At 38.6% G+C, this 23270-nt stretch overlaps 1 protein-coding gene across 2 annotated transcripts in view; it reads left to right on the forward strand.

The window, feature by feature from the left end:
• Window positions 1-689: 689 nt before the first annotated feature.
• Window positions 690-23270, forward strand: part of ARFGEF1 (ARF guanine nucleotide exchange factor 1) — a 144191-nt gene continuing 121610 nt past the window's right edge. For both annotated transcript variants that reach the window (XM_036102409.2, XM_036102410.2), the window contains exon 1: window positions 690-1387. In XM_036102409.2, the coding sequence (XP_035958302.1) occupies window positions 1264-1387 (124 nt within the window). In that variant the 5' untranslated portion in view covers window positions 690-1263. The remainder of the gene's footprint in view (window positions 1388-23270) is intronic.

Here is a 23270-nt window from a genome sequence, read left to right on the forward strand (position 1 = left end):
TTGTGGCAATCTGTATTTAAAGCTTTTCTATTCTTAAACTGCTTTTCACGTCCTGACTGCATCTTAGTTTTAAAAGCACAGAAACACGGAGCTCTAAGGGACCTCATCAATCAGACACCTTTACCTGTTGGCTTAACTTTAGACTCAATTCAGAAGGGATCTGAAATCTAGTTTACCGATTAATCCTACAGAGATTTAAAAAAAAAAAAAAAGTGAAACATGCCTGAATCCGTGTCAAATTGGTTTTAGTTTACTCTTCCTAAGAGAGACTCCTCCTTGAGGTAGTCCGAGGGCACGGTCCCGGACAGCAGTTTCGCACATCTAGTAAGGAAATTTAAGAGTCGAGCGCGGCAGGTGGAAACACTGTGCAGCTGAGAATGGGCGATGCGGATGTATCCGCGACCCCTGGAGCGGAAGGGACTGCACTTCCACTAACGGGATCGTCAGGAAGTCGGAGAAGTGGAAGCAGCGTAGCCTGGAGTCCTTTTCACCGGGTGGGAGTAAGGGTACCGGGGGTCCTCCGCCCCGCAGCGAAGCCGCCCCGAGGTGCCCGGCGCCGCAGGACGCCCGCCACGCCCCACGCCGCCCTGCAGGCGAACGCAGGAGGCGGTAAGGCCCCGCCGGGCCACCGTAGCGCTGCGGATCGGGCCTCTCCTCCCGCGCCGCCCTCCGCCCCCAGCCTCCCCGCGCCGCGGCAGCTCTGGGCAGGCAGCGCCGCCGCCGCCGCCGCTTCCTCCTCTGCAGCCGTTCGGCCGCTGCGTGACGCGTCGTTTCCTCCCAACATGGCGGCCGGGGCAGGTCGGCGGTGATGGAGACCAGTCCGCGGCCGCGGCGGGTGCTAATCCCCACAGTAGTCAGGGCAGCCGTGCTCTCTCCGGGCTTCTGAGCCGCCGCCGCCGCCTTGTCCCTCGGCTCCCGGCAGACGGCCGCCCGGGCTGGGCTCCCTCGCCGCCCCTGGGCCGGAGGGGCGAGTGAGGGGGGTGGCCGGGAAGCGACCCCAGGCCGGGAGAAGCGGCGGTCCGACGGGCGCGGCCCTCAAGGGGCGGCCTCTCAAGGGCTGGTGAAGACCTCCTCGCCCCTCGCCCTCACCGCGGCTGCTCCCACCTGCCCGTCCCTTCGTGATCCGGTCGCTGCCCTCCACGCCTCCTCTCCCCCACTTCCACCCCCTCTCCTTTCTCTCTTCTCTTCCTCCACCTCCTCCTCCTCCCCTCCAGCCGCCGGGAGCCGCGGGTCGGACGAGCCCCCGCCTCCTTCTCTGCGTCCATGTATGAGGGGAAGAAGACGAAGAACATGTTCCTGACCCGGGCCCTGGAAAAGATTTTGGCCGACAAGGAAGTGAAGAAGGCGCATCACTCCCAGCTGCGCAAAGCGTGCGAGGTGGCGTTAGGTGAGCGGGGAGGAGGCCCGGCGGGGGGGGGGGGGGGGCGGCGGGCGGCGCGGCAGGCGCCGCGGGAGGTGGGGTCGTCTGGGGCTGCCCTAGGCCGGCGCCACTGACCTCAGGGAGCCCTCGCGAAGCTCTTTGCTCCCCGGCTGGAGTTGACTGTAACTCGGCTGGATGTGGGGCAGAGGCAGGGTGGAGGAGGAAGGGCAGTAGGCTAGGCTCGGGGAACGCGGCAGGGCTTGGAATCGACTTGAGAGTATGAGATTTTGTTGGTGGACCGTGCGGTGCGGACAGGCTAGCACCCTTTGTGATGAGCAGAAGATGAACTGTTGTTTATTAGCTTGGAAATTGAGGTAGAGCTGATTTGTCAAGATCGGCCGTGGGAAGGTTCCGTATCGTAATTCTGATAACTTTGTCGTTTGGCGTGGTACTTTGGGAAGATAGGCCGAAGTTGTTCCCTTGTTGACAGTCTTGACAAGGGGTCTGCAAGAGGTGTAGCCCATTCTGACATCTCTCCGCCTCCGCCACAGGAAAAACAGAGTGATGTTGTTATGTGACTGGGCTGACCTGGAAGAACAAGACCAGAGGTTAAGGGGTGGGGGTGGCGATATAAAAGCCAGGAAGGGAAGGACCTTTAAATATGCCGGCTTTAGTGACAAGGAAGGGAGGGTTTGAAATGGGGAAGATGAAAAAGACAATGACACCCACCAGCCACATGTCTGGACAGTGACAGCTGCTCTCAAGCTTGAATTCTGATTTATAGTTCAGACGGAGGAGATCTAGTGCATGGTAAATCCAAACAATACCTATAGTGAGGACAAGCAGATGAGGAATTGTTAAGGAACACTCATAGATCTATTGCATCCATCAAAGATGAAATCGTTAAAGGAAAGACCAGGACATTTAACACAAAGATGAATTCCTAATGTTTCTGTTTTTATTTTATAGCAGTGGAAATAGACTATATCAAATTGACAAGAAAATCAAGCTTGTTAAATGGGCTTTGGAAAAAAGTGTTCTTGAAGGGGGAAAAATCCAGAATAACTTAAATGTGTGTTAAAGGGTGAAGACAGGAAAGACCTTTTAATTATTAAAACAGAGTACTTTTTTTTTAAGATTTTATTTATTTGACAGAGAGAGAGAGAGAGACACAGCGAGAAAGGGAACACAAGCAGGAGGAGTGGGAGAGGGAGAAGCAGGCTTCCGTCCAAGCGGGGAGCCCAATGTGGGGCTCGATCCCAGGACGCTGGGATCATGACCCCAGCTGAAGGCAGGCGCCCCTAAAATAGAGTACTTTTTTTATACTTGCTACAATAAGCTATACTGTTTTTCTTTCTTTTTTAGGTATTTTAAGGCGATGTTATGAAAAACATTACTGAAGAAATTTCATTAAAATATTTTTTGAATCTGTGGTATAGTGGGTTTAAGTTTAGTTTTTGACCCTTCGTGAATCAGAAGTTCATCTTTTCTATCCTTGTAGCTAATGAAAGACTGTTCTAGGTGGATGAGAAGACCTTGTATAGCGATAAAAATTGAATTTATATAGGTCCTGAAAGGAGTAATTATTAAATTGGGGTGGGATGAGGGAAGAAATGATTTTGAGTTTTTAAAAGAATTATGTGCTTGCAGGTTAAAGAACTTACGAGATTCAAACTAAAATTTTAGTTGAAACCAGATTTTCCATGTTAATTATATTTTTAGTATACTAAATAATAAGTATTAGACTGACGAAATGGAGTGTATTTTGTATACATATTTTTTTTTCCTCTCCAGAATGCCAATATAAGTTGAGTGTGTTTTAGTGGAGAGTTCTGTGGAAGGAGAATCTGGGATCTTGGGTTTAAATCCCAGTTTTAATTATCGTAAGGTTACATCCCCTCTAATGTGCCATGAGCACGAACACAGTTTGGTTAACTTGTGCACTGAGTATTCCTGCCCTTCTTTATTGGTGTCTTTAGAGGGCTTATGGTTTGGTCCTTGCCATATCTAGATGTAGGAGCTACTTGTTAGTGTGTGTTAGGTGTACTAGGAATTGTCTATTGCAGATTTTGCTGGTTTTACTTTTTTGCCTTCCTCTTCCATATAGTTAGCAGAAACTAATTATGAGGAATGTGACTACCCAGGCAGGGGCTAGGCAACGCAGTAGTTTTTTAAAGATGTGTAAGGTTTTTTTCTCACATTTTATAAAAGTTACATTTAGTCTCCTGCAAAATCTCACTGAGCATTCTCAAGGTAGTGGATCCCTGATGGATGAACTTTGTTTCTTTCCTTCTAGTCATCCATCTACATTATCACAAACATAAATTGGTAGGGATAACCCTTTTCATTTTTACAGAAAGTGTAATGTTTTACAGTAAGATGGTGTCTTCAAATATGTATTGTCCCTGGAAGCTATTGTAATAAATCTCCTCTTTGCTCCTCGTTATTGAGACTGCAGACCCACTTTGGTCTCTTGATAATCTGTGTGGCCATCAAGCAGGAATGGGAAGGTAAAGGGGAATGGACTGGTTTGGTCATCCCTGATCTAGATTAGGTTGTGAGTGGGTAGGAGTTGGATGGTAGAAGCATAGAAGTGAGTGCTATAATCCTTCTAAATGTATTTCCTAAATAACTCTTCTAAATACACCTGCCTGCATTCTTCCTCCTCCTCACCCCCAAATATTTATTGAGCACCTACCGAGGAGCTGAAGGGAGACAGACAATAAACAGGAAAGTATATAGTATGTCAGACTTTTAATCCTTTTGTGTTTTAAAATCATTTTATTGGCATGTGAGGAGATTTCAGAGCACTGGTATTCAAAATTCCGTTACCTTTTAACAATGGGTAGTTATAGTTTTTCGGTAAATAATACTGATGAAATTATGTTCATCATATATTCTTAAGAAAATGGTATTTTTTTGGTTAAAGAAAAACTTTTAGCACACCTTATCAAGATTAGTGGAGATTTCACTTTATTAAAAACAAAATTCATCTGCAAAGATACTACACACAGGAAATTTCATTTTATTGCATTCACAATAAAAAGAAAAATAATGAAAACTTTAAAGGGTATGTAGATTATTTAAAATGATTATCAAATTATCTTACATTTCAGACTTTATTTTGAAGTAAAGAATGGTTAGGAAAAAAACAAAAAACCTTCACATCTACATTGTTAACAATCCCTGTGAGGCGCAGAGGCCCAAGAACAGCTCCAGGTTGCCCTCTCTTGGTACCTGCCCCACTACAGCTCTCTGCAGCTAAGACAACTCAGCAGAGGGCTTCTAGGCTGCCCTAGCTTAGCTTGATCCATTCTTGCTCTCTAGAATCCTGAATTAAAAATAGTCTGGCCATCTGCTGGCAGATGAGACAACAGCTGAGCTATTTTTAGTTTCAAAGAATTTAGGATTGTTGCAGGATCGGACTTGAAGGTAGCATTGTTTGTCTCATGGGGGAGGGTGCATTTGGGCCATAATCCAGTCAGGCCTCTAAGTTTCAGGAGTTTCTTTGATGTTAGGGCTGTGACTAGTTCAAGTTCTGTTTAAACATCAGATATTGACAAAGATATTCTGCAGATGTTAGGATGAACTAGTTCAAGGTTGGAAGCTGGCACTGATAGGGAATTGGAGTGAGAAGGGTGACCACAAGAAGGTTTTAGAGGCAAGGGAGGCATGCAGGGGCATTCATAAGGGTGGAATCCCTTGAGACATGGGAGAATGATAGAGAAAAAGAGGACTTGTGAGGGAAATAATTTTTGCATCAGACAGTGTATGAATTATGTTGTTTATCATATCCTAAAGTGATCCTACTTGATTTAGTTTTTTTATTTAAGAGTCTGTTAAACCCGTAATTATAGTTACCCCAGAAATGTAAATATAATAGTCTAAACAATTACAGAACTTCTTTCTGTACCTCCAGTCCCACCCTTATTTTGGTTAGCAGTGTTATAAAAAGGGTTATGTGGGTGGAGGGGAATTACTTGAGTGCTATTGACCTCAATTTTATGCTACTTTTGGTAATATCAATTTTTGCTACTCTTCAACCTTTTATGAAAAAAAGTGATTTATTCCCAAATAATATCCTGCAGTGAACATTTTAATTATAATTTAAATCCATTAGCGAACCTCCTTTTAAACCTTCCTCGATATCTAAGGTAAAAGGCGTTTTCAGTAAGTCAGGCTGCCAGAATTTTTGAGATAGCTAGGAAGAGAGAGTAATGAAATGATTGATGAAAGATTCTGTTAAGTTTGAGTTGAAAAAATAAGTTTGGGTTTCAGTGTATATTCTTTCCATTGTGAAGATTTACAATGCACATTAACGTAGTTGAGATTCTGAAAAGTCTTCTAAGAAAGATATCTGCTCTATTTTGCTTATTGAAGTTTTTCTTAATTTATTTGACCCTTTTCAGTGTCTCTTAACACCTCTGTGAAACATTGCTCCTTGGAATTTACTTTAGGACACTATTCAAGGGAAAGAAAGGCCCTAATTACTGATAAGGTAGAGCTGTAATACAGTAGATATAATAGCTCTTCGTATAGATGAGACCATTCTCCAGATTTGTCATTGTGTTTTGGGAAAGCAATTCTGTTGACAATGAAGGAAGAAGAAAGTCAGAAACAAGGAGCAGTCGGGAAGAATGGTATCAGAAAACAGGACTGTTTGCTTACTAGCTCTTTGTTTCCCATCTCATCTAATGGCAAGCAACTGGTTGTCTCTCCTGATAATATTTAACTTGCAGAAAAACGTCTGTTGGTAATTGTTTTTTCAAAGCAGAATAAAAATGTATTGTGAATGGGAAATAATTTGGGGAAATATTTGTCATAATATTCCTTACAAAGTTGAGGAGGGGATATTTGAAAAGGGAAAATACATGAAAAAATTATTGTCGTCATTCAAAGTTAGGTATGTTCTTCATTTAGTTATTAGTTGAGCTAGCGTGTGCCAGATATTATTCCAGTGCTGAGCATTCCGCACTGAACCAAACATGCTTTCATGGAACTTACTTTCTAGTTCATTGAGGCTAACAGTAAAAAACTAACATGGATTGTCAGATTGTTATTTTCAGAATCAGTAGTTCAGAAGGATAAAGGGAGAATGACCCAGGAGTGCAATTTTAGATAGGGTTGTTAGGAAAGGCCTTTCTATGAGGTGACATTTCAGCAGAGAAGTGACAGAAGAGAGAGATTCAGCCTTTTAGACACCTGGATGAAACAAATAGAGGTAACAGTAAGACAGGTGTATGGTTGGTGCTTTCCAGGTTGAAAGGTTTATGTGGTTGAGGGAGAGTAAGAGGGAGAGGAATGGGAGAGGAGAGCAACTTTGGATTTTATTGTATCTGTGATGGAAGCCACTGGAGAGTTTTGTGTAAGAGAGTGATATAGCAGATTTACATGTTAAAGGGCTCACTGGTAGTGATTTAGACTAGGCTGGTGGGGGGGGGGGGAAGTGAGAATTGGTTGCATTTGGAATATATTTTAAAGGAGTCCATAGGATTTGCTGATGAGTTGCTTGTATATGACAACAGTCTAGTAGCCAGAGCTATAGGGTTGTTAGAGAGGGCATTCACCATGATGAGGAACACCAGGAGAGAAATAACCTTTGGGAAATAAGTTGTTACAGTAAAACATTTTCATCGAACCCTTTATATGTATTTTATAATTTTTTAATGATAGAATTTCCCGATTATATAATAGGATACTTTCTACTGAGAAAGGACACAATTAAAATGATAGGATATTTCCAACTGAGAATGTATAAAACAGTTTTAAATTTGAGTTGTTAGGTTTTTTCGATGAGGTTTTTTCCCTAAGAGAACGAACTGTCACGTAGTTAATAAACAACTGGCTTAGTCCCTTCCTGGGATAGGATCTTTGCAGATTTAATTAGTTGAGGATCTCCAGATAAAATCATCTTGGATTTAGGGTGGGTCCTAAATCCAGTGACTAGTGTCCTTGTAAGTGGAGGAAGGGACAGGTAGACACATGAAGAGAGAAGGCCATGTAAAAATGGTGGTAGAAATTGGAGTTATGCTGCCATAAATAAGCCAAGGAACACCTGTAGTCACCAGAAGCTAGGAAGAGGCAAGAAGGATTCTTTCCTGGAGCCTTCAGAGATAGTATAGGTCAGATATCTGGGCTCCAGAACTGTGAGAACAAATTTCTGTTGTTTTAAGTCACCAAGCTGGTGGTAATTTGTTAATGCAGCCGTAGAAAAGTAATAAAAGTTCTCTTTATCCTAACTTTTCAGACCCAGTTTGATTTGAGCTTCCATTTATAGAGTATACCATGTATGTGTTGAAACAGTCAGATGCAGTCTTTGGCTGATTTATGTTCCATAAATCTAGAAAGTAGTTATTCTGAGGCTTTAGTGTGTGTGAGTCGCTTGAAAAAGTTCTTTAAAAAAGGGTACTGAGACCAAGTATTTAAAAAGTTTGTGTTCTTTTAGTAGACTTGATAACTACATAGGTCTGTATAGCCTGTGTTATCTTATCATCCAGGAAAGATTGTGAAAAACAATCTATAAAATAATTCATATCACAGTATTACTACCTCTGGCAGTATCTTTAGAAAAATTCACATGGGGCATTTAATATTTTTCTCTCAACTTTAAATCACTTAATCAGCTGTTTAATAACTCTATCTAGAACCTTGCTAAGGAATGAAATAATCAATAAAAATATAAGCAGAGAAAGTAGGTATCATGAAGGCCAAGTACTTTATTCAGAGGAGAATCCCAATGTCTTTACTCTGTTTACTTTTTTTTTTTTTTTTTTACTCTCTTTACTTTTAATTATACATAAGTCCAATACATTTGGCAGTTTACTCTTTTTGTTTGTTTTATTTATTTATTTTTTAAAGATTTTATTTATTTATTTGACAGCGAGAGCAGGAACACAAGCAGGGGGAGTGGGAGAGGGAGAAGCAGGCTTCCCACTGAGCAGGGAGCCCGAGGTGGGGCTGGATCCCAGGACCCTGGGATCATGACCTGAGCTGAAGGCAGACGCTTAACAACGGAACCACCCAGGAGCCCCTTTTTGTTTGTTTTAAATAAACCTTTTCTTCAAACCATTTTCGAAAGTAAAACTGGGGAATAAATCACCCATGATACTGTTAGGTGAAGATAGCCATTGCTAACTTTATAAAAAACAACTTTGTTGAGGTATAATTTACATAGTATAAAATCTGCCCATTAAAAAAAAATTATTTAATCTCTACACTGAACATGGGGCCCAACCCAAGATCAAGAGTTACATGCTCTTCCGACTAAGCCAGTCAGGTGCCCCCAAATTCTGCCCATTTTAAATGTAATGATTTTTACTAAATTCATTGAGTTGTGCAGCCATAACCATAATCCAGTTTCAGAACACTTCCCTTACCCTAGTAAGATCCCTAGTGCCTATTTACAGTTAATCCCTGGTATCACCCACAGCTCTAGGTATCCACTAATCTGCTTTCTGTGTCTAGATTAGCCTTTTCTGTATATTTCTTGTAAGTATCATCATATAGATAGGGTCTTTTGTGTCTGGCTTCTTTCAGCATAATGTGTTTGAGGTTCATTCATGTTGTAGCACATATTAATATTTTATTTCTTTTTATTAATGCATAGTATTCCAGAGTGTGGATGCACCACATTTTGTTTATTCACTAGTTGGTGGACATTTGGGTTGAATGAATAATGCTGCTGTGAATATTTGTGTGTAAGTCTTTATGTGGACCTAAATTTTTCTTTTGTATAGTTAGTACCTAGGAGTAGAATTGTTGTGTCATATGATAAATCTGTGTTTAACTTTTTAAGAAACTAAGTTGTTCTCCAGAGTGGCTGCACCCTTTTATTTCCCCATCAGCAACGTAGGAGGGTTTCTCATACGTCCTTGCCAGCCAAAGATTATTACTGTTTTTTTTATTTTAGCCATCTAAGTTGATATGAAGTGTTACTTCTTTGAAACACAATATTAACTTTTTGAGGTATTTTTTCCAGACTTTATTCTGACAACACACCACACACACAGATGTAGTCTTCAGAAATCGAGCTTGTTAATTTCTAAGGCAATAGGAAGAAGGAAAAAGAAATAGCTTACATTTATCGTTTACTGTATGCCAAGTTCTGTGCCAATTACTTTATTGTCTTTATCTCAGTTTGTCCTCCAGACCACCCTATATGTTTAGGTGCTATTATTATCTGCAGTTTGCAATTGAAGAAACTGAGGTTTAGAGCTTGTGTTTGGTAGAATTAGAATATGAGTGAGTCTTTTTGGCCTAATGTGGCAGACCTGATCTGCACCCTTACCCACAAATCTTTGTTTACAATTAACAGATTACAGAAAGGGAAAGAAGGGCCTCCATGGAAAGAGAGTTACTGTTAAGAAAGAGAAAGGGCAAAATACATAAAGAAACAACTATCTAACTGCAGTACAGAAAAATACTGCTCTCTATGTTTCAGTGACTCTCAAAGGTATTTAAAGGTATTTATGTACTACTATATGTTAATAGTGGTATCTCTGAGTCTGTCATACAAAAAAACCATTTTATTTTGTGTTTTGCTTAAGTCAGCCAGATTCATGTGTATTTCTGTGTATGTAAGATTTTAAACAAAATTTTAAAAATTTAAGCCATTTGGAAAATTAAACTGTCCTGTGACATTTCCAAGGATTCTGGCAATCTATTATGGTATCTTAGTGCCTCGTTTTTTAAAAATATTCTTATTTTTTATCTTAATATTTTACAGCATTTTCAAATCATTTTAAGAATTGAAATAAAAACAAAATCTTATTAAAATGTTATAGGAAGTAAGCCTTTGTTACCTCAAAATAATTGCTTGTTTATGTTTATGGAGTTATGCTGCCATAAATAAGGCAAGGAATGCCTGTAGTCACCAGAAGCTAGAAGCAAGAAAGATTCTTCCTGGAGCCTTCAAAGATAGTATAGGTCAGATATCTGGGCTCCAGAACTGAGAACAAATTTCTGTTGTTTTAAGTCACCAAATTTGTGGTAATTTGTTAACGCAGCCCTAGAAGACTAATAAAAGTTCTCTTTATCCTAACTTTTCAGACCCAGTTTGATTTGAGCTTCTATTTATAGATATATGTGCTCCCATTCAACATATATGTGTTGAAACAGTCAAGTGAGTCTCCATAAACTCAGTGGCTTTCATAAGTATATAATTATTGTGGGGTGCCTGGGTGGCTCAGTTGGTTAAGTGTCCAACTCTTGATTTCAGCTCAGGTCATGATCTCAGGGTTGTGAGATCCAGCCCTGTGTGGGGCTCTGTGCTCAACAGGAGTCTGCTTGAAATTCTCTTTCTCCCTCTCTCCCACCCCCACCCGGCGTGCACTTGATCTCTCTCTAAAGTAAATAAAACTTAAATAAATGAATATAATTATTGTGTAATTGTCATCATTTTCAATTGTATAGCCTGTCTCATCATCATTTCATGGGCATTTTCTATATATGTATTTTGTCTTCCTACCAAGCATTTTAATAATGTGTCCTCGTTTTTGTGTGTGTGTGTGTGTGTGTGTGTGTGTGTGTGTGTGTGTGGTGTGTGTGTGGTTTTTTTTTTAAGATTTTATTTATTTATTTGAGAGAGAGACAGAGATAGCACGATTGGGGAGGAGAGGGAGAAGCAGGCTCCCTGCTGAGTAGGGAGCCGGACCCTGGGATCGATCCCAGGACCCCGAGATCATAACCTGAGCTGAAGGCAGACACTTAACTCACTGAGCCACCCAGGCACCCCTGTGTCCTGTTGTAAAGTGTTTTTTGAGTTTAGGGACGTTTACACTTAAATTCTGCTACACAGACTTTTCTTTCTTTTTTTTTTAAAGATTTTATTTATTTATTTGACAGAGAGAGACACAGCGAGAGGGGGAACACAAGCAGGGGGAGTAGAAGAGGGAGAAGCAGGCTTCCCACAGAGCAGGGAGCCTGATGTGGGGCTCGATCCCAGGACCCTGGGATCATGACCCGAGCCGAAGGCAGACGCTTAACGACTGAGCCACCCAGGCGCCCCCAGACTTTTCTTATATATATATTTTTATTAATCCCTGCAAAATTCATTGAATGTTATGTATGCAGAATTATTTACAGTAAACACTAAGAGTGAGTTCACTGGGTTAGAGTGTGGTCATTTATGGCTCTTGTTCCTTAGGTAGAATTGTCATGAATGTCCTCTACCTGTGCTAGGTGCAAGTATACAGCCATCTGCTGAGGAAGACAGAGTATTCATTCTCTTTAGATTTATTGGTTTTGACCTATTTTTATGTAACCATTCCTTTTCATCTTTCCTTTGCAATTTTTTTTTTCTGTTCTAAAAGTAAAAAACAAAGACCTAAAACTCCCCTTTATAATCAGAATGTGTATGCTTTTATTTTCTATAGATTTTGACTTTTTTGGTGCTTATTTTCTTGAATTTATTAGGGTATAATAGGAGGTATTTAATAGATTCATTTTCTCCCTTTGAATTGATAGTCAGGCGTTAAAAACCGTTAAGTTAAAAAGCGTTTTATTACTTCTTACATTATTGATCATTCTCAATTTTTATTAGCATTGTACCTAACATGGTATCTGATAAGATTGATTAGTCCTCGTTTCTTATTTATTTTTTTATAGTGTTGCTTCCCCCCCACATTTTAGTATTTTATTTTCTGTTCTTTAATGCTTACTTTTAGTGTCTTATTAATATAATGCTTAGCCTTTCTTACCTTATATTTTTATATATAAGATAAAAAGTGTTATAGTTGGAAAGAAGTTGATTATTTTACCTATTTTGTTGGGTTCTCATGCTTTATTCCCTAAATTTTAATTCTTACATAGTAATTGAGAATGTGTTTAATGCATTGACAAGCCAAAGCTTATGTTTAATTTCTAATGTAATTGTTCTGTATTTAGAAATGAAAATGGAACCACATGCATCTTCTAATAGTGAATAAAAGTAAAGTGTAAAAAAAAAAAGTGTATGTTTGATACCAGTTAATAATTAAATTAACAATTGAGACTTAATAATTAAGCTTTAAAATAATGTATCAGTGTCCAGAATAGGGATTTTATTATGAATAGAGAACAGATGTTTTATAGTGAATACTATAAAAATGTAACTGTTTTTGCTACAAGATACATGGACAGAAATTAAACTTAATCAGAATGTATTTATTGTTACAAATGCAATGATGAATCTCTGTGTTTGTATATACGGAGTGAAAGTTACTTTATTCTCTTTGTTCTCACCCCAACCCCCATTTCTGTGGCTATTGGAGAAGACTCTTGAATGGCAAATTAGGAGGAAAGGTACCTTTTTTGGTTAATACGTAGCACACACTTCCCTTAAAAAGTCAATGGATATGGCAAAGTATGGTATCTTAAACTTCTGTATGTGATTATATATTCATTGAGTTATATTCCTTTTTTTTTTTTTTAAGATTTTATTCATTTATTTGAGAGAGAGAATGAGACAGAGAGAGAGAGCATGAGAGATGGGAGGATCAGAGGGAGAAGCAGACTCCCTGCTGAGCAGGGAGTCCGATGCGGGACTCGATCCCGGGACTCCAGGATCATGACCTGAGCCGAAGGCAGTCGCTTAACCAACTGAGCCACCCAGGCGCCCCGAGTTATATTCCTTTTGAAATAGTTAGAACAAATATTTTTTCAGTTTATAATTTTCTTTTACATTTCAAAAAACACACTTAACCGATTAATATGCCAAAATCTGATTTCCCTATAAGAAAGTTAGGCATTAAAATTATCATCATTGTAATTATTTTTGGTTGGTTGGTTTTTCTTTGTTTGAATGAAAAATGTCTTCAGGAAAAGTTAGTCTTTTTCTGTTTTATTACTAAATTAAAGTCATATTTATGATTATTTACTGAGCAGTTTTAATTTTTAAATTGAATATCCCTTGAATTTTTTTAACACCCCCTCCTAAATGGTTTCTACCAATTTGGTCTCATTGAATATGACTTACAAAAAATATAAACAAATAAGTGGCATTGAGGGCTCATCAATCAGATACCATGTTAGGCACTATGCTAATTTAAATTGACAATGACTGATGGAACGATGTGATAAAATGCTTTTGAAAATGCTCATTGAAGCTTTCTATCTTTAACATTTATTGAAGTTATGTGATCTTTGGCTAGCAAATAAGAAACTTTGATTGCCACTCATGCATGCCTAATGCTATTCTGTGTAATTAAGATCTGTCATTAGTTTGCTTGACTAAAATTTCTTAATGTAAAGTTTGTGTTGATTCATTAATGTCCCCAATTATTTTGTCTAGGATAGTCATGGTTAATAATTTGGCTTTCCAGGAGATGTGTAAGAAAATAAAAATATCTTTTAAGTTTGGAAATTAAATGTCAAGAATGTTTGCTTTTCCTCAGTTTTCCATGTTTATTTTTTAAACTTTTATCCTGATTTTCACTTAAAAAATTATCACAATATTTCAGTTCCTTTTTTTGGAACTACTCCTTTTACATTCATTTCCTACCTGATCTTCCTTGTCTCTCTTCCTCTTCCTTTTCAAACCTCAGAATCTTATGAGCATTGATATATTAATCCATTCTTGATTCATAAAAACATCTTTTAGAGAAATTGAGGCAATTTAAAAATCATCAGAAAGTGAACCAGGCACCTGGTTAATATCCCTTGATGTGACCTCCCAAATGACCACTAAATTGTGGAAATGGAAGAAAATTCACTACATTGTGGAAAAGCCAGATTAATGGCAATCTGTGTCTAGATCTGGAAGGAATGAGAAGAAGCTAAAAGGATGAGAGATATCCTAGGTATCTAACAAAGCTGTCTAACATAGGGATAATTCTTTTTTCCTAAATGAAAAAAAGATTAATTTGAAATTGTGAACAAAGTAATAATCGGAGACATATTGAAATGGCTGCCCAAAAAAAACACCTGTGCGTGCAAACTACCATATTCTAAGAAGAAAAAAACTTAAAGAGATTCTTACAAGTTTCAATCTATGGATATTCTTTAAAATTAAGGATAAAAAATAAATTCCATAAATTTATCCCATAACCCTAGACAGGCAGAGAAAATAAGCTTCCAAAGAAGGAATTGGAAGCTTCCAAAGAAGGAATTGTAAGATTGCAAGGAAGAGTTTTACCCTAGGTAAACCTAAGTAATACTAATTTGCTGAAAATGATAAAACAGCAACTCTAATAAAGTCAAATATACTGTTTCACATCTTTTTTTTTTTTTTTTAGATCTGTGCCTTATCCTGCTTCTGACTTGTTTTTCCTTGTTCCCTTTCTTTCCTCTCCTTTCTGTCTCCTTCTTCTATCCACTCCTTTCTCTCATCCCTTTTACTTCAAATATTTTTCTTCCCTTCAAATAACATCTGAAAATTGTTAGAAAATAGGGGCACCTGGGTGGCTCAGATGGTTAAGTGTCTGCCTTCGGCTCAGGTCATGATCACCAGGTACTGGGATCAAGCCCCATGTCAGGCTCCCAGCTCAGTGGGGAGTCTGCTTCTCCCTCTCCCTCTGCCTCTTCCCCTGCTTGTGCTCTCTCTCTCTCTCTCAAATAAATAAAATCTTTAAAAAAAAAAAATAATCAGATACGTTGTGAAGATATCTGTACAAATTTATCCATCATTGTGCTCTTTATGATTACTAAAAGTTGAAAATAAGTTGTCAACAATGTGGGATGGGTTAAATATATAATAGTATTTGGAATACTACAAAGCACTGAATAGTGACATGCTGGAAATATATTCATTGATATAGAAGGATAAATGAGTGGAAATATATAAAAGCTATATAATCTGTTATATAATTATATAATAGTATTTACTTTGAACAAGTATATATAGGTATACATAGAAAAAGTGTTGCAAATATAAGGAAATTTTGACAAATATATTGAGAGACGTGTTTCATTGTCTTGTTTTGCAGTAGAACTACGATGTATCTATAAGTTGTTAGAGAAGTATATGTCATTGAAGAGTCTATATGCCTCTAAGGAACTTTTATATAATGCAAAAATACTGTTTTCCTCTCCAAGCCTATGGTATTTAAATGTAGAGAAAGGGAGGAGAAAGAAAAAAAAAAAACCCACAAAGATAAGTAGTGGCCTTCATATTGAAGTAAAAAATAAAACCAAGAAAGAAGGTGGAGGATATCAAAGCTAACTAATGAATGATAGTCACATTTATTTACCACCATGTCAGCCTGGTAGTAAACACAGGGACAGTTTAAATGTGTCTTTGGTATTGCTTAGAGATACCTAGTTATCAATTAAAAATGGATTGTACCCTAGGCTTCATCACTTATAGGCTTCTGACAATAAGAAAGAAATTTTTTCAGGTAATACCGTCATGCTCTTTCTCATTTTGATTACTCAGAATGGAGAGAGAATAACTGGTCTCAAACAGACTTTTGACTAGGCACTACTTATAATTTATGTCTCTGGTTATCTAAGTATCATATGAGAATTAAAAAGTCTTAGAAAACTCCTTTGGTTGCTGTTTCTTTGAAAACACAAAGGAAGCCTTAGTTTTCACCTCAGATAAACCCTAAGCCAAGAAAAGTTTACAGGCTTTAGAAAATCTCCTCTCCATGTATGTAGCCATTGTAGCCTTCTCAACCCATTTAGTAAAGGTATGAAAATTGATTGAAGAATAGAGGTTTCTTGATGTTTATAAAAAAGTCCATTAGTGTTAACTGGTATTAGTGTTAACTGGTATAGACTTAGTCTTGCAAATTCTTGGGTCTACATCTTTTCTGGAGTTGGATACCAAGTTCTTTTCAATTACAGCTGACCTTTGGACAGGTGGGAATTGGGGACACTGACACCCCTGTACAGTCAAAACTCTCCAGAAACTTTACTGATAGCTTACTGTTGGCTGGAAGCCTTACTGATAGCATAAACAGTTGACTAACACATATTTTGTGTGTTAAATGTATCATACTGTTTTCTTATGATAAAGTAAGCTAGAAAAAAGAAAATGTTGAGAAATGCCTTAGAGAAAATACGTTAAAGTACTGTACTTACATTTTCTGGGAAAAAAAAAAATCTGCCTATAGGAGGTCCAGGGGCCACAGGGGTGGGTCTGGCACAGAGTTGGCAATGTACCAGAGGCTGGTAGACTTGGCTCAGCAGGGGCAGACGCTGGCCTGGCCTCAGGCAGCAACACTGGCCTGGAGGCACAGTACAGGCCCGTCTGCCTGGAGGTCTATCACTGGCCTGTGGCCATTGGTTGCTGCTAGCCATGCATGAGTGTGCCCACTGGGAGGTTGGGGGATGGGGTAGCTGGCCTGCCTGGGAGGGGCCCCAAAGGCTCCAGCTATTCTGGCCTGCAGTCCACTGGGAGGAGAAGGGCTCCCAGAGCAGCGCCCACCCTGCCCTCTAGGTGTGTTTTTCTGCTTCAGCATGGCCTCTTGCCTGCCAGCCATGGGTGCTTGACCCAGCTCAGCACTCAGGGCAGCTCACAGCTCTGCCTGGTCCTGGGCCACGGGGGAGAGGCGGGTGGCTGCCCACTGTCTGAGCAGGCCTCGGCATGACCTGTGTGCCAGTTGTCTTCCATTCAGTCCTGTGGAGACTGGGGTGGGCAATTGTAAATAAATGCTCTGTGGCTTTTCCTGTCAATTCTCAACAAAACAAAATAAAACCAGTATTAAGTGGGCCTGGGCATTTTAAACCCCTGTTGTTCAAGAATCAACTATACATAGAATATGTCATTTATTTCTTCCTACTCCAGTTGAGTCACAAAATAACACTGTTAGTTGTAGATGTTGTTATTCTCTTATATTGATAAATGCTCGCCTGAAAGCAGTGAGCCAAAATTTGTGTTCATTCTATTGTAATGCAGTTACAACTTGGTTAGTCTTGAGCTGATAACTTCTGTGTTCTTTCTCTTCTTCACCCATTGGTAAATTTCTTCTCAAAAATCTTCTCTCATAATGGAGAGAGAATAACTGGTCTCAAATTCAGTATTTATTTGCATTTATAATTATAATTTAATTGCATTTATTTGCAGATAATGTTTGGGAATATTAAACATATTAGTTATTCATTTGTTGGTGCTGTCCTTAGATTTCTAGGAAATGTTTTCTTGGCTTCACCATCAACCTGAGTTTTGCCTATTGAGAGAATGAGAGATTTGACTGAAAAAGGAGAGAGAATGGATTAATTTTGGAACATGGGACATTACAGAACTGGGACAGGCCTGAAACAAGCATCTTTACATAACCTACACATAGCATGAGGTTGTGGGTAAGAAAGAATAGATAGAAAGGTGCAGAATGGTGAAGTGAGAAAGTATTAAAAACAAGCTTTACTTTGCTGCACGTAGGATCAACATATACTATTTAAAATATTTGTTGGTGATAGCTTGTTTTGTGTGTTTGGGGGAAAATGCTAATTATTAGCTATTTTCTGTTAAAAAGGTAAATTAGTGGATTTTGCCTATGTGGCTGTTTGGGACTACCTAGTGTTTTGTGTATTAAGATTTGTCACTGTGAACTGTGGATTTTGCCACATGGTTAAAAGCTAGGGTTATTAACCTGCATTAATAAACGTTTATTGAACACCTTCAGTGTGTCTTATAATTTTATTAGATACTGTGGATGCTAGAGGTCATGTATGGCCCTTGCCTTCAAGCAGCTTTTAGTGTTCTTGGGGGAAATAGATTGTAATAAACAGATGTTATAGGTGATACATATGTGCTATTGTAGACACACATAAAATTGATGGAAACCCATCAATGCTGCTTATGTAGACATATATAAAATTGATGGAAACCCAAAGGAAGAATTGATCAGTTCTTTCCAAGAGTAGTGGTTTTGTGAGACCATGTATCAGGTATAGATTTATAGTAGAATCTACTTTAGACCTCAGGCTTGCAAGATCACTAGATGACTGTACTGTGGAAGAACAGTATAGACAGAATGAGTTGTTTGAGCATAGATGTATGAGTTAGTATGGCTATCCCTTGGGAAATGCAGGAAGTTCAGTGTGACTGTAAGGTGTAGTTTGATAGAGTGGATAAGGAGAGAAAGGAGTCTGGGGAAGATAGCAGGGGGCAGAAGAAGATCTTTTATACCATGCTAAGGAGTTTAGAGTTTTTCTTAAATAGACTGTAGAGTGCCAAGCAAAGGAGTGAAGTGATGGTGTTGCAGTTCAGAAAGATCACTATTGGCATTATGAAAAATAAATTGCTAGGGTTCAGAACTGTAGGCAGTAAGACCATTGTGTGTGTGTGTGTGTGTGTGTGTAAAACATATATATTTAATTTTATTTAAATTCAATAAATAAAATGTTTTAAAAAAATAAATTCAATTAATTAACACATAGTACATTGTTAGTTTCAGAGCTAGAGTTAGGGTTCATTGGTTGCATATAACACCCAGTGCTCATTACATCAGGTGCCCTCCTTATTGCCCATCACCCAGTTACCCCATCCCCCCACCTACCTCCCCTCCAGCAACCCTCAGTTTGTTTCCTGAGATTAATAGTCTCTTATGGTTTATTTCCCTTTCTGATTTCATCTTATTTTTCCCTCCCTTCTCCTGTGATCCTCTGTTTTGTTTCTTAAATTCCACATATGAGTGAAATCATATGGTATTTGTCTTTCTCTGATTGACTTATTTCATTTAGCATAATACCCTGTAGTTCCATTCACAGTTGCAAATGGTAAGGATTTCATTTTTTTGATGGCTGAGTAATATTCCATTGTACACATATACCACATTTTCTTTATCTGTTCATCTGTTGAGGGACATCTAGGCTTTTCCCATAGTTTGGCTATTGCAGACATTGCTGCTATAAACATTGGGGTGCAGGTGTCCCTTTGGGTAGTGCAGTTGCTGGCTCATACGGCAGTTCTATTTTAACTTTTCTGAGGAACCTCCATACTGTTTTCTGGAGTGGCAGCACCAGTTGGCATTCCCACCAGGAGCGTAAGAAGGTTCCCCTTTCTCCATATCCTCTCCAGCATTTGTTGTTTCCTGACTTGTTAATTTTAGCCATTCTGACCAGTGTGAGGTGTTACCTCATGGTGGTTTTGATTTGTATTTTCCCAATGTTGAGTGATGTTGAGCCTTTTTTCTTGTGTCTCTTGGCCATTTGTATGTCTTCTTTGGAGAAATGTCTGTTCATGTCTTCTGCCCATTTAGTAAGACCATTATATTAATAACTGTTGGTAGAGTCCAGATTTGAAGAAGCAGGGGCATGAGCTTGGGGCCCATATGGAGAGCTTAGATCTCAGTAAATCAGCAGGACTTCACAACTGGGTGTGAGAAGTGAGGGAAAGGAAGGCATTTAGGATGGTTGAGGTTTCTAATGTGATTTTGGGCTATTGGATCCATTTACCAAGGAAATGACCACATTTAAGAGAAGGAGTTGAGGAAGAATATGGATTCAGTTTTGGTTAAATTGATTTCAAGGTACATGTGGGACATCTAAATAAAGATGCTTAGTTGACAGTTGTTTATAACGACAAAAGCTGAGGAGAGAGAGAGCTGAGCTGTAGATAGAGGTTTAGGTATTATCAGCATATAGTTAGCCACTTCGGTCCTTTTGGGAAAAGGAGATGTATATTAAATTACCCAGTAAACTGCTCTCATTTATTTATTTCTTCAGGAAACATTTGTTAAGGACCTGTTTGTTCCAGATTTTATGCTAAGCCTGAGTAATATAAAGATCTAAAGGATGGCTTTTGCTGTTAAGGAGCAAATTGAGGGAGATGAACACATGAAGTAATTTCAATATAAGAAGATAGGTGTTGATAACGATAACCAGAGAGGCTATGGAAATAAGTGTAATTCTCTTAGCCTGGAAGTGCAGGGGGAGACTTCTTAGAGATGACAGCTATTTATTCTAGAAGGATGAATATGTGTTAGGAAAAAAATGGGTGAGTGAAAACTATTCTTGGGAAGGAGGAGTATCATTAGCTAAGGCATGAGTAGCTGAAAAAACACGAAGTTTGGGAGAGTTACCCAGAAACTTGGCATGTTAAGAGTCTTAAGTGTGAGGCAGGAATGGTAGGAAATGAGGCTTGTGGGCAGTATTATAGGTGATGGTAAGCGTGGACAGAAAACTACTGAAAGATTTTTAGTTGGGAGTGACATAAAACATGTAACTGAACCAGTCTTAAAAGGTACCTGCCAGGCAAATTCATGGTGGGGGTAGAATTCCAGGCAGAGAATGTAGTTTGAGCAAAAAGCCTGGAGGTGTGAAATAGCAGGTCACTTCCGGGGATTTAGAGTGTTCTTTTAATACTGGAGTGTGGAATACAAGGAAGGGCATGCAGAGAGATGAGAGTAGTTGAAGGGGTCAAATCTTGGAGGGTCTTGTGCTGAAGAGCTTGAAATTTATCCTGCCAACGGTCAGTCTGGCACTAATGTAGTAGGGCTCAAGAAGAGAGATGAGGAATCAGTAGGCCTGATGAGAGATAAGAGCCTGACCTAAAGATGTGACAGAAGGAATGGAGAAATCAGATTCAAGGAATTACAACTGTTCTCATCCTTGGCTATAGACCAAGAGCACCTGTGAAGTGTCTTAAAAATGAAATCAGCTGCATCACAATACTGGCGATCCTGTTTGCTAAGTCTGGGCATGGGCCTGAGCATCTTATTTTGCTTTTTAATTTTGTATTTTACATTAATATAAGTAAAACTGAGGTTTTTTTGTGTGTGTACAGTTACAAGAATTTTAACAAATGTGAAGATTTATGTAAGCTCTACCATGATTAAGATATCAAATAGTTCTAGCATCCCAAAAAAACTCTTTGTTACTTCCTTGTAGTCACAAACTTCTCCCCATTTCTAATCCCTGACAATCACTGCTCTGTTCTATATCACTATAATTTTGTCTTTTTGAGAATGTCACATATATCAGATCATATAGTATGTAAGCTTTGAGTTTGGCTTTTTTCATTCAGCATGTCTTTGAGATTCATCCAAGTTGCTCATGTATTAAAAGTCTGTTCCTTTTTATTGCTCAGTAATAGTCCATTATATCCATGTACTACAGTTTATCTGTCAACCATTGAGTTGTTTCCAGCTTTTGTTAGTATGACTAGAGCTGCTGTAAATATTCATGTATAGATTTTTATTTGAACATAAGTTTTCATTTCTCTAGGGTAGGTACCCAGGAGTGGGGCTGCTGGGTCATATGGTAAGTATATGTTTAACTTTATAAGAAACTTCCAAACTGTTTTCCAGAGTGGCTGTACCATTTCACATTTTCATCATCACTGTTGGAGAGTTCCAGTTGCTCCATATTTTCACTAGCTCTTGTTGGTGTCTATATTTTAACTATTGTTAAACTATTTTAATAGGTGTGTAGTAGTATCTCCTTATGGTTCTCATTTCATTTTCTTAATGGCTGCTGTTATTGAACATCTTTTCATGTACTTATTTGCCATGTTATATCCTTTTGGTGAAATGTCTTAAGTCTTTTGCTCATTTTTTGATTTGGTTGTTTTACTGTTGAGTTTTAAGAGTGTGTGTATGTGTGTGTATTTATATATATTTCATTTATTTAAAAATGCATATATATACACACACAGAAGTCCATTGTCAGATATGTGACTTGCAAGTAACTTCTGTAGCCTACCTTTTCATTTTCTAAACAGTGCCTTTCACAAAACAAGGCTTTATTTTTTGTTAAATCCAATTTATTAGGGGCGCCTGGATGGCTCAGTCAGTTACGTGTCTGCCTTCGGCTCAGGTCATGATCCCAGGGTCCTGGGATGGAGCCCTGCATCAGGCTCCCTGCTTCTCCCTCTCCTTCTGCCTGCCACTCCCCCTGCTTGTGTGCTCGCTCGCTCTCTGTCTCCGTGTGTCAAATAAATAAAATCTTTTTTTAAAAGTCTAATTTATTAATTTTTTTAATGTCTCATTGTTCCAACATGGTTTGTAGAAAAGATTTTCCTTTCTTCATTGAATTGTCTTTGCATCTTTGTCAAAAATCAATTTGCTGTGTTTCTGTGGCTCTGTATCTGGACTCTAACTTGTTTATTGGTCTCTGTGTCTGTCCCTTCTCTAATAATCACATCATTTTGATTATTGTAACTTTAAAGTCTTGAAGTTGGAGATTGTATTTCTTCCCACTTTATTTTTTTAATCAGAATTATTTTATCTAGTTACATTGATTTTCCTTGTAAACTTCAGAATCTCCTTATCTATCTACAGAAAATTTTGCTGGCATTGTGATTGGCAGTAAGTTAAATCTGTAGATCATTTTGGGGAGGATTGACATCTTTATTATTTTGAGACTTCCAGTCCATGAACGTATGTCTCTCCTATTCTTTAGTTCTTTAATTTCTTTCATGTTTTGCTAGGTTTATACTTAAGAATTTCATTTTGGCGGGAGCTATTATAAATAGTATTGTTTTCAAAGTTTTGGTTTCCATTCATTGTTAGTATATAGAAATTTGGTTTTTGTGTGTTAAAACTTTGCTAACTGCATTTATGTGTTCTAAGAATTTTTCTTTGGATTTCTTGGGATTTTTTTTTACTTACACAATCATGTCATCTGTGAATAAGAATAATTTTATTTCTTCCTTTCCGGTCTGCATGCCTTTTATTTCTTTTTCTGGCCTATTGCTCTGACTGGGACATTACTGCACAGTTGAAATGGTGACAATAGACATTCTTGCCTTGTTCCAAATCTTGGGGGAAAGCATTCAGTTTTTCATCACTAAGTTTGGTGTTAGCTATAGGTTTTTTGTAGGTACTCTTGTATATTATTTTATATCCTGATATTTTCATTTAATATATAATTGACGTTTTTCCATTCCATTAACTGTTCTTCCAAAACAATTTTTTTCCTACAATAATAAGTTTATTTTTATGCTCATGGGGTCTGGGCTAGGCTTAGTTGGCCAGTTCTGCTTTAGGCTGCAGGGGTAGTGGGCTGAGTCTGTTCCACATGTTCCTGACCCTCCTTGTTTTTTTGT

Source organism: Halichoerus grypus, chromosome 5 (genome assembly GCF_964656455.1).
Source record: "Halichoerus grypus chromosome 5, mHalGry1.hap1.1, whole genome shotgun sequence".
Taxonomy (NCBI): Eukaryota; Metazoa; Chordata; class Mammalia; order Carnivora; family Phocidae; genus Halichoerus; species Halichoerus grypus.